A 14,267-nucleotide genomic window follows, 5' to 3' on the forward strand; every position below is an offset into this window, starting at 1 on the left:
TGCTCTGTTTCCCCACTGACGCCCTACGGGTCCCTCCGGGATACAAACTTCCCTTTCCTGCGATTGCTTCCACAGGTGGAGCCTCTAGGGACATAGGGCTGCATCAACACTGCAGAATTAATCCAGTTTGACACCAGTTCAACTGCCATGGCATAATGCTATGGAATCCTGGAAGGTGTGGTTTGGTGAGGGGCAAAAAAATGTCCTCTTAGAAAAATATAGTAATAGTAATTCTATTTAACCTCAGCAGTTACGAAAGCTGACTGGCACAACCTGAGGATCACAACCAGATACAGTGAAGACATCTGCCCTTATGCTTTGCTACTCTGCTGCTGAATATGCATGCCCAGTGTGAAACACATCTCACCACACTAAAACAGTGGATGTGGTTCTAAATGAAACATGCCGCATAATCACAGGATGTCTGCGCCCAACACTGCTGGAGAAGTTATACTGTTTAGCCAGTATTGCAACACCTGACATCCGCTGGGAAGTAGTACCCTGGTTTTATTGCGTAACAGTGTAATGTTTTGTTGTTGTTATTGCTTATGTTTTTAATTTGCTTGCTTTGTATTGTTATTGTCTGTTGTTGTTGTTTGAGGCCTTGGCCTTTGTAAGCCGCATCGAGTCCTTCGGGAGATGCTAGCGGGGTACAAATAAAGTTTAATTAATAATAATAATAATGAAAGGACTAAGGTAGTGACATCTCCAGCTCATCCCCTATTTGGATATCAGCCAGAACGCCAACACCTTAAATCAAGAAACAGATTTCTTAGATCTACAGAGGTACTTGCAGGAACACCTCAGCAAGCGAAAGTCCAAAAGTGGCAGGCTAAAACCTGGAACCTCAAACCATGGATGATACCAGATGAGATACTCCCTACTGAGCAACTTGGAAGGTGCTAAACAGACTGTGTCTAGCACCACGAGATGCAGAGCCAACCTTAAGAAATGGGGCCACAAAGTGGAGTCCACGACATGTCAGTGTGGAGAAGATCAAACCACAGACCACCTATTACAATGCAGTCTGAGCTCTGCCACATGCACAATGGAGGACCTCCTTATAGCAACACCAGAGGCCAGCTATTGGTCAATGGACATTTAATATAATTTTAACTTTATGTGTTTTTTTTAAATACATTACAACTATACCCTTAGTTCAATAAATCAATCAATTTTAAACTGCGATTTTTTAAATCGACATTTTACAGATATGGATGATTTTAAATGTATTTTGATCTTCTTTTTTTGTTCTATGCATTTCAAATTCTTTTATGTTTTTATTGTATTCTAACCCTGCTGTACCCTGCCTTGAGACTTGGGAAAACCTACTTTATTTTGCTTAAAATTCATCCTGACCAGACTTCCTGATAGCAATCAACCTTTTGAGCTATTTGTGATGACATCTGATCTGGGTATAGTAAAATACCAAATAAAAGTGCTACCCTGCTGACATTTTTGGATGAAAACCCTATATAATCTGCACCCAATAAATTGTAACATTTACTGTTATTTTGATGAAAATTACTAGTTTTTTGTAATTCTATTTGCAAATTTAATCTTTATTTTCCTGCATCAAGTGATAGGAGAGGAATATTATATAGCTCAAGTACTGGTTCATGTTGTAAACATGTGCACTTTCTCAATTTGAGAGGTAAAATGTATTTCACTAAAGGGGGAGGGTTAATTCTTTAAGGTCATAATAATATAGACAGAAATCCATTAATGAAGCTGGAGAAAAAGGGCCTGTTTTGAACTGTTCTGAAACTCTAGAGCTTGGCAACATTTCTTTTGGAATACAATTTACAGAATGCTGCCTGAGGGGTTCTGGAAGTAACAGTCCAAAAACACACTTCTCAAAGTGACGACTAGACATCAGAATAAGGTAAAACCTCCCTGACAGCCTGATTCTATATAGAGCTAGGTGTATGAACATATTCTGTTTAAAATGCTCATCCAACTCTTGCATAAAATTGAACTAAAATCCATGACTAACGTTAAGAAAGACTGGAAGTTATTTCTTTTTTTACAGGAAAGATGGGGACAAACGTCAACTATTGGATTTATGATTCAGAAGAGTGTTATTAAAAGTAGAGGTGTGAACAAATAATGTTATCTAAAGGGAGTAGGAAAATAAGTAAAAATTAACAGGCAATGAATGTGAGAATCACAGAATAATCCTAGTAATTGTGTGTCTCTAGAATATGTTTATTAGTGTAGATTTGGTTTTATGTTAGGGTGGTTGTCTTATATATAGTTGTGTCTGCTGTTTTAAGTACATTTTACAAACTGTATTATAAAAAAAACTTTTCTGGTATTGTTTCTGGGTTTTTTAAATTTGCATTTATTTCTGAATAGAAATTAATTAAAAATAACAATTTAATTACAAGTATGCTGGTATCATATCCAAAGGGGCTGTTTCCTTTTGTGTGAGTTTTAGCTATTAAAGAAAGAATGTACATCAATGGCTAAGCAGATCAAAAACAGAAAGGTTTTATTGACCAAATCCTCACTGATAGGAGGCACCTAGATTTCAACGTGTATTCGGTGTGGGCAGGTTCACATAGCTCTTCATGGGTGGCAGGGGTCTGATCTTGCGCCCTGCCCACCCTCCTTTCCGCTGCCACAGGCCACTGCTTGGCCGTTTTCCTAACCACCGGTTCCGACCCGCTTTTCCAAGGATTTGCTTGTTGTGGTCGATATTTGAAACTCGGCCCACAGTAGCCATACAAGTCTCCAACACCTGCAGAAGTGAAGTAGACAACAAAGCAGGACCTATCAGACTTAGTTCTCAAATCACTACTTTTTGTATAAAACATTTGAGGTTTGCTTAAGGTCTGTAAAAGTGTGACAAATGTCTTCCTAGTCTATACACATAATAAAAGTGAAAATATGTGTATGTTGCAGAGGTGTCCACTTACACAGCCAGCCTCACGCCTTCACAATCACGCTATAGTTCCAAGTGCTGAGAAGCATCCAAAGGCACTCCCTGAACTGACATTGCAGGTTATTGTGAGCACCATGAACCTGTAGCCCAGGCCCTGCCAATATCCCCCCCCCCCCAACACAAACAACCCAAGGAGTGCTTTAATTGGGGGAACTTTACTTCCTAGATGTTCTGTTTTTTCTCCAGAATGGACATCCCAGGGTTCCTTTCTCTCTCCAAATTTGCATGACCCCACCCACTGCTTCTCACTTAACCCTTTCCTATGCATTCCTATGGCACAAAGCCAACAGGAATTGATCAGCAACTGAACAAGAGGTTTGGGAAGAATTACCAAACATGGCACACAGACCCAACATGGCAAACTTTGAATACTGGTGGGGTTTGGGGAGATTGCCCCACAATTTTGGGAATTGCAGTTCACCCACATCCTTATGCATTTTCTAATGGGAGCATTCATAAAAACAACAGGAAAGTCTGGCTTTTTCTAAGAAATAGAGCTAAAAATTACCAAACTTATATTACCTAACACCCCAAAACAAACAGTGTATTTTTCAAATAACCCGGGCCAACATATACTGGAGGGGTTTGGGAGGCAATGACCCGCCCATGTGGGAATTGCTGTTCACCCCGCATCAAGAGATATTACCAGACTTCCCAAAACAAAGAATGCCTTTCTCAATGTATTGTCAAAGGCTTTCATGGCTGGAATCACTGGGTTGTTGTAGGTTTTTTTCAGGCTGTATGGCCATGTTCTAGAGGCATTCTCTTGTGACGTTTCGCCTGCATCTATGGCAAGCATCCTCAGAGGTTGTGAGGTCTTTCTCAAGTAACCCGGGCATCGCCGGGTCCCCAAGCTAGTACATAATAAATCTCATTCTCACATGTATAAACATTTTTACAAACTTCAAATATATAGACTATTTTAGTCCCATCTTTAGTCCTTGTATGCTCAGTTTATTGTATTTTTAAATAAATGGGGTGCTAATTGGGCAAGGAAATACTAGATCTGTACTTTAAGTGTATGATGCTTGAAGCATTTGGTTCATGTCCACCACATTAACAGAGTTAGCACTCTTCCCAACCAATAATGGGAAGAAATCTGTTTTTGATACCAATGGAAACCTTTCTTCTACATCTGCACCGGATACAAGAGAAAATGCACAATCCACACATCTGAAGAAGAAATGTTAGCATAACTCTACTCTGAACACACAAACATCATGACATGCATGTTTTTAAAGCAGCTAGTTCCTGATGATTTTGTTCCAGAATTGAAACACTAAATAAATGCTCTTTCGAGATATGCATTTCATGCCCCAGTCAATGAGCAGATGCTATCTAGACACGAAAGGCATTGGGAAATCCACCCTCTGCTGAAGCGCCATAAAATCCTAAAGTACTTACCTGCATTTGTCTCTTGGAGGGCAACTGTATGATAGCTGTTCCATTCACTTTTCTTAACAATACACCACAGGTGCCTAAAATGGTATGCAAAAAGCTCATCAGTTGAATTGCAATGCATTTTTACCCAAACTACAGCCAAAGTCATGCTGAGTTGGGGCATCAGAGAAACTGCTTTCTCATAGCTCTTTCCCAGTCAGAGTTACTTTCCCAAACAACAGCTCCCAGAACCATCACTACTATCCCAAGTAAGCATGGTCTTTAATGGAAAAAGGCATTTAAAACAAAAATTTGATTCCAACACAGTTGTCCCTCCATGTTTGTGGATTAATCAATAACGGATTGAATTATTCACACTGTATTTACTACGATCTCTGCTGCTGTTCCACATACAACCAAAAAAAAAATACAATCTCTCTAGGCATTAGTAGGTTGTACCCCATGATTCTATGGTCAACTTCGCTTGAAACTGATTATAGAATTGCACTGAAGTACCTACAACTGCCTAGAGAAGTGTTCTCTCAGGCACAAAAATAGTGTTGTCGAAGGCTTTCATCACTGGGTTGTTGTGAGTTTTCCGGGCTGTATGGCCATGTTCCAGAAGCTTATTCTCCTGATGTTTCATCCTCAGAGATTCTGAGGAAAACTCACAGCAACACAAGAAATAATATTTGCATTTTTATTCATATTTAGTGTTTCCACATTCATGGGGACCCCACATCCCTAGCCCGCACAAATATGGAGGGACAACTGTACATACTTGAATCCAGAAACCATAAAGATACATGGTTGGTCTGTGAATTGGCCTATTCCACCCTGTGCCAGCCACACTATGACCAGAAACAAACCCATAAGAAGAACTTATAAGTACAGCAATATTACCTAGAAAAGATTAGAACAATGGTGACAACATGAACTGAACAATGACATCTATTCCTTTAATAAAATTGTTATACGTATACAAGAGTGGCATTGATTTTTTTTACTAGCTTTCCTTCTGTCATTCCTTCCCCCCATTCTGTCCCCACAAGAGCTCAGTGTAGGTGGTGAAAAGAACTAATATTGTTGAACAACCTTCAGAACAACAAATAAGCGGAGTTGGTTCCAAGCATTTTCAAAGCTCCTAGAAGTTGAACTTCGAGAAGCAAATGGGAAAGGGGAAGGAAAACAACAAAATACCACCCAAACTGTCCCAGTTCTGATCACATGTCCACTTTGTTTCAAACCTCCAAACGTTTTAGCCTCTGATGAATACTAACCTGCTGCTCGAATATACTGTGCTCCTTTCCCAGGATGGCTTTCCAAGTTGTTTATTAGAGTCCCTATTGGCAGAGCTCCAACAGGATATGCATCTCCTTCTTTAGCTGAGACTGAAAGACACAGATCACACCAAACATCTAACATATCAACTGTAACAGGCAAATAGGCCTTAAAGACACTTAGTACCATGATATTTAGCATTTCAAAGGCTAAACAAAGACAGATAGATCAAATATTAATGTGTCAGCCATTTAAATTCATGCTTCCGAGCTCTGCTAAAAGTGGGTATCTGACTTGTGTTCTCAAGCCTTAGAAAAGAGGGAGCAGATAAAGTTATCATCTAGAATTTCATCTACTTATCCAAATTTTCTTGAGCTCCAGTGAAATGGATAAGTTCATCCTGAAGTGCAATGCTTAAACCTTTTTGCTAAGAGAAATTTAGATTTCCTCTGAGATTACAGCTATTGAATAATCACAAAGCTCAAAAATAATGATACTTTTTTGTAATATTTCAGAGAAAGAAGGGATTCCATTTTGAATCCACTCCTGCTCACCTGCCATCCTGCCTATGTGTCCTGACGTTTTGATGATGTCGCCAACTTCCATGTTTTCTGTTGCAATGATCCAGCGTTTCCGCTTCCCTCCCGCTACCAGAGCTATATCAGCTGACCTAAGGAGAACAATAACAGAAACCACCACAAAATTGTCAGACTCACTAAAAGAAAAAAAATATGCCACTCCACCCCACTCTACACTCCCTTCAAAACAGAATTCTGTGTACTCGATCCTAATGTGACTCTTGTGACCTAATGTGACCAAACTGGGAGGGATAGCCAATAGTCCAGAGGACAGGAGCAGAATTCAAAACGATCTTGACAGATTAGAGAGATGGGCCAAAACTAACAAAATGAAGTTCAACAGCGACAAATGCAAGATACTCCACTTTGGCAGAAAAAACGAAATGCAAAGATACAGAATGGGTGACGCCTGGCTCGAGAGCAGTACGTGTGAAAAAGATCTTGGAGTCCTCGTGGACAACAAGTTAAACATGAGCCAACAATGTGACGTGGCGGCAAAAAAAGCCAATGGGATTTTGGCCTGCATCAATAGGAGCATAGTGTCTAGATCTAAGGAAGTAATGCTACCCCTCTATTCTGCTTTGGTTAGACCACACCTGGAATATTGTGTCCAATTCTGGGCGCCACAATTCAGGAGAGATATTGACAAGCTGGAATGTGTCCAGAGGAGGGCGACTAAAATGATCAAGGGTCTGGAGAACAAGCCCTATGAGGAGCGGCTTAGGGAACTGGGCATGTTTAGCCTGAAGAAGAGAAGGCTGAGAGGAGATATGATAGCCATGTATAAATATGTGAGAGGAAGCCACAGGGAGGAGGGAGCAAGCTTGTTTTCTGCTTCCTTGGAGACTAGGACGCGGAACAATGGCTTCAAACTACAAGAGAGGAGATTCCATCTGAACATTAGGAAGAACTTCCTGACTGTGAGAGCCGTTCAGCAGTGGAACTCTCTGCCCCGGAGTGTGGTGGAGGCTCCTTCTTTGGAAGCTTTTAAACAGAGGCTGGATGGCCATTTGTCAGGGGTGATTTGAATGCAATATTCCTGCTTCTTGGCAGGGGGTTGGACTGGATGGCCCATGAGGTCTCTTCCAACTCTTTGATTCTATGATTCTATGATTCTTGGTTAAGAAAGCACACAATTCCAGCCACATTAAAATAATGGATTTCTACAGTGATTTCTATGGGTTTGACTTCTGCCTCAAGAAACCTTTAAAGAGTTGTTTTCAATGGGAATAAGGGGGTGCTTTATTCAGAAGCATAAGAATATATATAATTTTTACATCTAATTGGCACTTTTGTTGGAGCATGAAAACAATGTGTGTGTGTCAACTGCACATAAGATGCATGAAGCTATATTGGCTGACCTAAGGAGAACAATAAGAGAAACCACCATGAAATTGGCAGACTATCAGAGAAAAATATGCCACTCCACCCCACTCTACACTCCCTTCAAAACAGAATTCTGTGTACTCGATCCTAATTCGACTCTTGTTGGAGCATGCAAGCAATGTGTGTGTGTTAACTGCACATAAGATGCATGAAGCTGATTGGCTGGGCAATGCACAGGGTGATGGCTGAGCCTGATGGATACTGTTGCATTTTTGTTCAGGCTTGAGCTCTGCAGGTGCAGAGAGAAGAAGAGAAAGACTGATTTGCTTCTTGGTTGCTGAAAAACGTTACTCATATGGACAAAGAAAGATTATTTTAAATCTCTCCTAAAAGGACATTATGTGAGTTGGTGCAAATGATCACATTGTACAGATGATGTTCTGAACTAAGAAGAGTAAACTACTTGTTCTTTATTGTTCATCTGGCAAGGCAGTGTGTGGGCTGATCAAACGTGAACTACACGTAGTTTAGTTTACATTACGCCACAACTTTCCCATTCCTAGCCTGTTCAGATTTCATTTATTTCCTTCAATAGTTAGCCAGCATTCAGTGGGCAGTAGGCAGGCTCATCAGATTTCTGCTCACCAATGTGGGTTTTTTCCTAAAGAATTTCTGCAATGCAACAGGTCCTGGAATTACTTCCCTCTCACATTGTTGTCATTGTGTACATAGAAGAGCATTTGGAAAACTAAATGGAACTTGCCTATAAGAAATTCTACCCTTAAATAAGTACTACTTACCGGCATGGATCATACCGAACCTGAACCACTTTCTCATCAAATGGACCCGGCTCTGTCCCTTCTTCATAATTCAGTCTTCGGAAATCAATCATACGGTAGCACTGCTTCCTTCCTCCCCCAATTCCATGCACAGCGATACGTCCTTGAGATGGACAAAGTGCTTATTACTAAGCATATATGGTATGCACATATTATAGTCGAATAAATGATAAGCAAACATTACTATCCTTGAAAGTTTGCTTAATGGTCCATATCTTTGGAGAGTGTGTCATGCAGCTCCAGAAACTTCTATGTAAAGAGTTGCCCCAGAGGAAAAACAACCCTGAAAGTAGCTGAAACACATTGGGTTTTTAAAAAACATATAAAGTGAATGAACATCTGTTAGTGCATGGAGCTTTGTCTCCTGATTTGATTTATGCTTGAAGACTATCTGCCAACATTCCTACATCTATGGAACCTGCAAAAAAAATTGGACAGACTAAAAACAAAGCCTCCAGAAAAAAAGTTTAAAAGTTTATAGGTTTCCAGAACAATCTTCCAAGCTGATGATTTATATTTTAATAAAAATGTAATTGAGGATTAGAAACAAATGAATCCTTTATCGAAATACAGGTTCAAAATTGTGCTCATGGGTGGCTGAGAGTGCCCCCCTTCTTTTTTTGCTAGTTTAATGTTCGCAAATGTGCTTCATGCACAAAATTATTAGACATATTGTGTATATAATTATATTCAGGCTTTGCATGTAAGGTGTACATGAAACATAAATTAATCTTTGGATTGCAGCTCAAAAAAGGAGCCCCTGGTGGCGAAGTGGGTTAAACCCCTGTGCTGGTAGAACTGAAGACCGACAGGTCGCAGGTTCGAATCCGGGGAGAGGCAGATGAGCTCCCTCTATCAGCTCCAGCTCCTCATGCAGGGACATGAGAGAAGCCTCCCACAAGGATGATAAAACATCAAATTATCTGGGCGTCCCCTGGGCAACGTCCTTACAGACAGCCAATTCTCTCACACTGAAGCAACTTGCAGTTTCTCAGGTCGCTCCTGACACGACAAAAAAAAAAAAAGCTCAAAAAATTCTGAGCTATCCAGTCAGAGGATAATAGGAGTTTAGAGTTAAAAAGTAACTTTCTGAAATTCTGCCTGTGACCTTTGATTCCAGGCAGGCTTTGGGTGGCCTGCAACTCAAAGCGTACCTGTGTGATCTCGGCCTCCTGTCTTTCTTAAAGGAATGGGCTTTATGGTGTACTTCATCCTGCATTTCCACAGCATATCTCTAGCAGACACCACGGCCGAAGTCCCGATTTCATGGCGGATTTGGAGTTGACTTGCAAGAGAAATGGGCTTAGAGGATACAGGTATCTAGCAAAGAGGGGAAAAAATCAACAGGCTACTCAAGCCTTGGAAAAGAGGGAGCAGATAAACTGTATTCCAAGCATGGGAAAACTCTGTTTTTATCAATAGGAAAATTATATAATGATAGTAAGACATCACATATAAAACCCATGGAATAGTCACACCAGAAAACAATGAACGTAAACCCTGTTGGATTGTACCAAAGACCTAAAAGTTTAGTATCCAGAGTGAGCTGATGTCTCTAGAAAGCCCATAAACAGAAAGTGTATGTGATAAATCAGTGGTTTTCTCCTTTATTGAACAAATAGGCATATTAAAAAGGAATTATTGACAGCTACATTGGGTGGAACCTTGGAACTAGAGTTGTAGGATATACATCTCTAAAATAGTAATTAAATAGTCATATAAGAACATAAAAGCCATGCTGGATCAGACCAAAGGCCCGCCTAGTCCAACACAGGGTGTACTGTAGAACGAATGAAGTTTGACAGCATTTTAACTGCAATGGCATGTTATGGAATTCCGGGAGTTGTAGTTTCACATGGTCGTCTCTTCCAAAGAGTGCTGGTGGTTAAACTTACAGGATCCTGCAGCACTGAGCCATGGTAGTCAAAGTAAGGTCAATTTCCGTTTATTCTACAATGTAAATAGTGGTCAGCCAGTTGCCTAAGTGAAGCCTGCCAATTACAATATCTTCTTTCTTGAATTCCTCAGCTAGCAACACGGAGGTTCATCCTGCTTCTGATACTGGACATTTTATACATTTATCTGAACCAGTAGTCAGTGTTAGCTGCGATCTTCACAAATCTATGGCAATGAACACCACTGTTTAACCATTCACGATGTGAAACACTGTCACAAGAACTGATATACAGTATATGTGATTGGTTTCTCACAGAAGTTGACCATAGAGGCCCCTTTCACATAGCTGAATACAATCCCACATTATCTACTTTGAACTGGGATATATGGCAGTGTGGACTCAAATAACACAATTAAAAGCAGATATTCTGCCTTGATATTCTGGGTTATATGGCTATTTGGAAGGGCCCAGAGTCACACTGGAGAACCTCAGAGATTTCTAGAAATAACATTTCGATCAAATCTGTGAATAATCAAACCTGCAAAAGTAAAATACGTAAATGTGGAGGGCCAACTGTATAGTTATCCTTATCTTCCATAAATTCATCTAATCTCTTTGGGTAAAAAAATGAGACCTTACCCTTGTGAAATGGGGGCTGGAAGACAGCAGCAGTGACCTAAAGGTCTGGATCATGCCTGATAGAGCCATAACAGTAACACTTGTTCCCTCCTGCAGCACAGAAAAATTAAGAAGGAAAACCAGAGAAAGTTTGTAGATGCTTTACGTAAGCAAAGACGAGCAATGAGGTGCATCAATTTGCATAACAGACAGGATTAAGTGCTTCTAACTCAGGAAAATATCAATATTGCTGCACCTTTGTATAGCATCCAAACTGAAACAATGGACAATTATTGTTTGTTCCAGGGTTAAATTCAATTTCAGAAAAGTTAAGGTCAGAGGTACATTAACCGATGGGTGGGATAGAAAAATAAAAACAAAAACCATTTGGGGTCAGGAGCTATACTTTAAGGCCCCTTCTACATTGCCAGATAATCTAGGTTATCAAAGCAGAAGATCCACATTATCTGATTTGAACTGGATTATCTTAGTCCACACTTCCATATAATCCAGTTCAAAGCAGATAATGTGGATTTTATGCAGCTGTGTAGAAGGGGCCTAAGAATCAGTGATCTAGGAAAGTCCAGAGGACCAGATTGAGACTTCAGACAAGTAAACACGGAGGATATTGCACTGTTGTTGGAAGGGAAATATTGCTTTTAGAATTCACCCCATCTGCCAGATTATTTTGCCAAAAATTACAGGAAAAACTCTGGGCCTTTCCACACTACCCTATATCCCAGAATATCAAGGCAGAAATCCCACAATATCTGCTTTGTACTGGGTTATCTGAGTCCACACTCAGATAATGTGGGATTTTCTGCCTTGATATTCTGGGTTATAGAGCTGTGTGGAAGGGCCCTCAAAGGACTGTGATGTTTTATTCCCCTATAAATCACATGCAATTACATTAAGAAAACAGAATGCTTATGGAAGTGTAATCAGAAGAAGTTGCTGGAGTAACACACACCAATCTGCAGCACAGTTCAAAGAGGCAAATTTCATGGATATCAATGATTTCTACTCTCAAGGTAGTCATTTCACTTGCAAGAAATCTGACTTTGGAAAAATATATACAGGTTGAGCATCCCTTATCTGGAATTCTGAAATCCACCAAAATCCAAAACTATCCACATGGGAGGCTAAGATAGTGACACATTTGTTTCCAGATGGTTAAATGTACACAATCTTTGTTTCAAAAGTATGCACCTATCCGAACAGCTTTCCTGTCCAAAGATATCTCCCTTTATTTATTTATTTATTTATTTACAACCTTTCTAAGCCACCTTTCTCACCCCAAAGGGGACTTAAAGCGGCTTACAAGTAATATGTAAATACAATACATTATATTATTACCATAGCACAACATTATTATTCTATATTACTATATTGTACTATGCCATAATACTGTAATATTATTAATATTACTTGTAATATAAAATATATAATTATAATATCATATTATTATTAGTAGTATTATATTGACCAAAGTAAACATTGACACCGAAATACAACACTGCCTGAGCTCTGCGAGTACAGCATTTTTACGAATGAAGCAGAGAGTGCTTGAAGACCGGGACATCCATAGGGATACCAAGGTGCTTGTTTATAAAACCCTGCTATATGCCTGTGAAATGTGGACTGTTTACAGACGTCACATGCAACTCCTGGAACGATTCCTTCAGCGCTGCCTCCAAAAATCCTGCAAATCTCTTGGGAAGATAAGCAGACAAATGTCAGCGTACTGGAAGCAAAGACCACCAGCATTGAAGCAATGGTCCTCTGCCATCAACTCCGCAGGACCGGCCACATTGTCCGGATGCCTGACCACCGTCTCCCAAAACAGTTGCTCTACTCCAAACTCAAGAATGGAAAACGGAATGTTGATGGACAGGAAAAGAGATTTAAAGATGGGCTCAAAGCCTACCTTAAAAACGCTGAGAACTGGGAAGCCCTGGCCCTTGAGCGCTCCAGCTGGAGGTCGGCTGTGACCAGCAGTGAAAGAGAAAAACGTGACATGAGGAAGGCGCGTCAAGCCAATCCCGACTAGGACCGCCTTCCACCTGGAAACCAATGCCCTCACTGCGGGAGAAGATGCAGATCAAGAATAGGGCTCCATAGTCACCTATGGACCCCGCCAGCACACTGATCATGGAAGACTATCCTACTCGGCCAACGAGGGATCGCCTAAGTAAGTATTACATTATAATATTATCAATATTATATGTATATCCAATGTATTATATTATATTATTAGCACTGTACAGGAGACAAGATGGAACTGTCTTACTGGCCCCTCTCTTCACTCTGGTCCCAGAGCAGCAGCTAGTGCTGGGCGGAGGGGCTCTATGAACCAGCCCTCCTTTGCAGACAAGAGACAGGGCCTTCTCAGTGGTGGCCCCTCGGCTATAGAACCCCCCTCTCCAGTGAAAATAGATCAGATCCCTCCTTCCTGTCCTTCATGCTTTTTAGGGGATTCTGGGCACTGAAGTACCAAAAAAAACAAAAACCCAGATCTTCCAAACTCTGGAATAAATGCATGCAATTTAAATCCTATGACTTAAGCACCCTAAATGCACCAATCTCTGTCTGATCCAAACGAGCTGTCGGAATTTACCCGCAAAGCTGTGTTTGATTCATACTGTTGTGACACCACATTGTTCCTAAGCAGGGCCAGCCCTGGCTGATACTTGGATGGGAGACCACCAACGAATATGGGATTTAAAGGCGCAAACACAAACTTACCTGGGGCTAAAATAAAGACAGCCTTTGCTTGTGAGTGGACGTACAGTTAATTGCAATTAGGCGGGATCTGTATGTGATTGCAACCATGCCCGCCCCCAAGTCACCCTACACACCGCACCGCTTGGACCTTCATTTCTCTTCTGCCTCCCGAAGCCTACTGAGCATGCGCGACCCATTTCTGGGCGGAGCATAAAAACCAAACGCCGGTACGTCTGCCTACAGTGGTTGAAATAGGCTTCCGCGTCTCTTGGACTTCAACTCCCATAAGCCTCCGCTCCCTTAGCATATGATGAGGCATTCTGGGAGTTGAAGTCCCAAAAACCCAAAGCTTGGGAAACACTGGTTTAGACTAAAGGAGTCCTGTGTTTTTGAGAACATAAAGTTAATGCAGCTTGACACCGCTCCAAGAGCCATGTCACAATGCTACAGAACCCTGGGATTTGTAGTTTTAGAACATCTCTAGCCTTTTCTACCAAATGGTGCACCTACACTGTGGAATTAATGAAGTTTGACACCACTTGAACTGTCATGGCTCAATGCTATGGAATTTTGAGATTTGCAGTCCAAGAATGCTGGTGCTTCACCAAACTGCAGCTCCCCAGGATCCCATAACTTTAAGCCATAGTGTGAAAATGCATTCATTCTACAGTGTACTA

General features: G+C 40.8%; 1 protein-coding gene across 1 annotated transcript; it reads right to left on the minus strand.

Annotated features, from left to right (window-relative positions):
* Positions 1-2,477: 2,477 nt before the first annotated feature.
* MRPL2 (mitochondrial ribosomal protein L2) lies at positions 2,478-13,782 on the minus strand. Its single transcript, XM_060754448.2, has 8 exons — positions 13,612-13,782; positions 10,888-10,977; positions 9,506-9,671; positions 8,313-8,454; positions 6,163-6,278; positions 5,608-5,718; positions 4,352-4,425; positions 2,478-2,743 (listed from the first exon to the last, which is right to left on the minus strand). Exons 2-8 carry the CDS (start codon positions 10,954-10,956, stop codon positions 2,534-2,536), a joined length of 888 nt encoding a protein of 295 aa, XP_060610431.2. The 5' UTR covers positions 10,957-10,977; positions 13,612-13,782; the 3' UTR covers positions 2,478-2,533.
* Between the last annotated feature and the right edge of the window lie 485 nt (positions 13,783-14,267).

Source organism: Anolis sagrei, chromosome 1 (genome assembly GCF_037176765.1).
Source record: "Anolis sagrei isolate rAnoSag1 chromosome 1, rAnoSag1.mat, whole genome shotgun sequence".
NCBI lineage: Eukaryota > Metazoa > Chordata > Lepidosauria > Squamata > Dactyloidae > Anolis > Anolis sagrei.

Bases quoted from the DNA above. Each gene is read 5' to 3' on its own strand.
- MRPL2 (XM_060754448.2), bottom strand. From the start codon at position 10,956: ATGGCTCTATCAGGCATGATCCAGACCTTTAGGTCACTGCTGCTGTCT. The intron at 8,455-9,505 runs GTACGCTTTGAG...GTCCATCTCAAG, and splicing joins AGGAGGCCGAGATCACACAG to GACGTATCGCTGTGCATGGA. The intron at 2,744-4,351 runs GTAAGTACTTTA...TCACTTCTGCAG, and splicing joins CCTCCAAGAGACAAATGCAG to GTGTTGGAGACTTGTATGGC.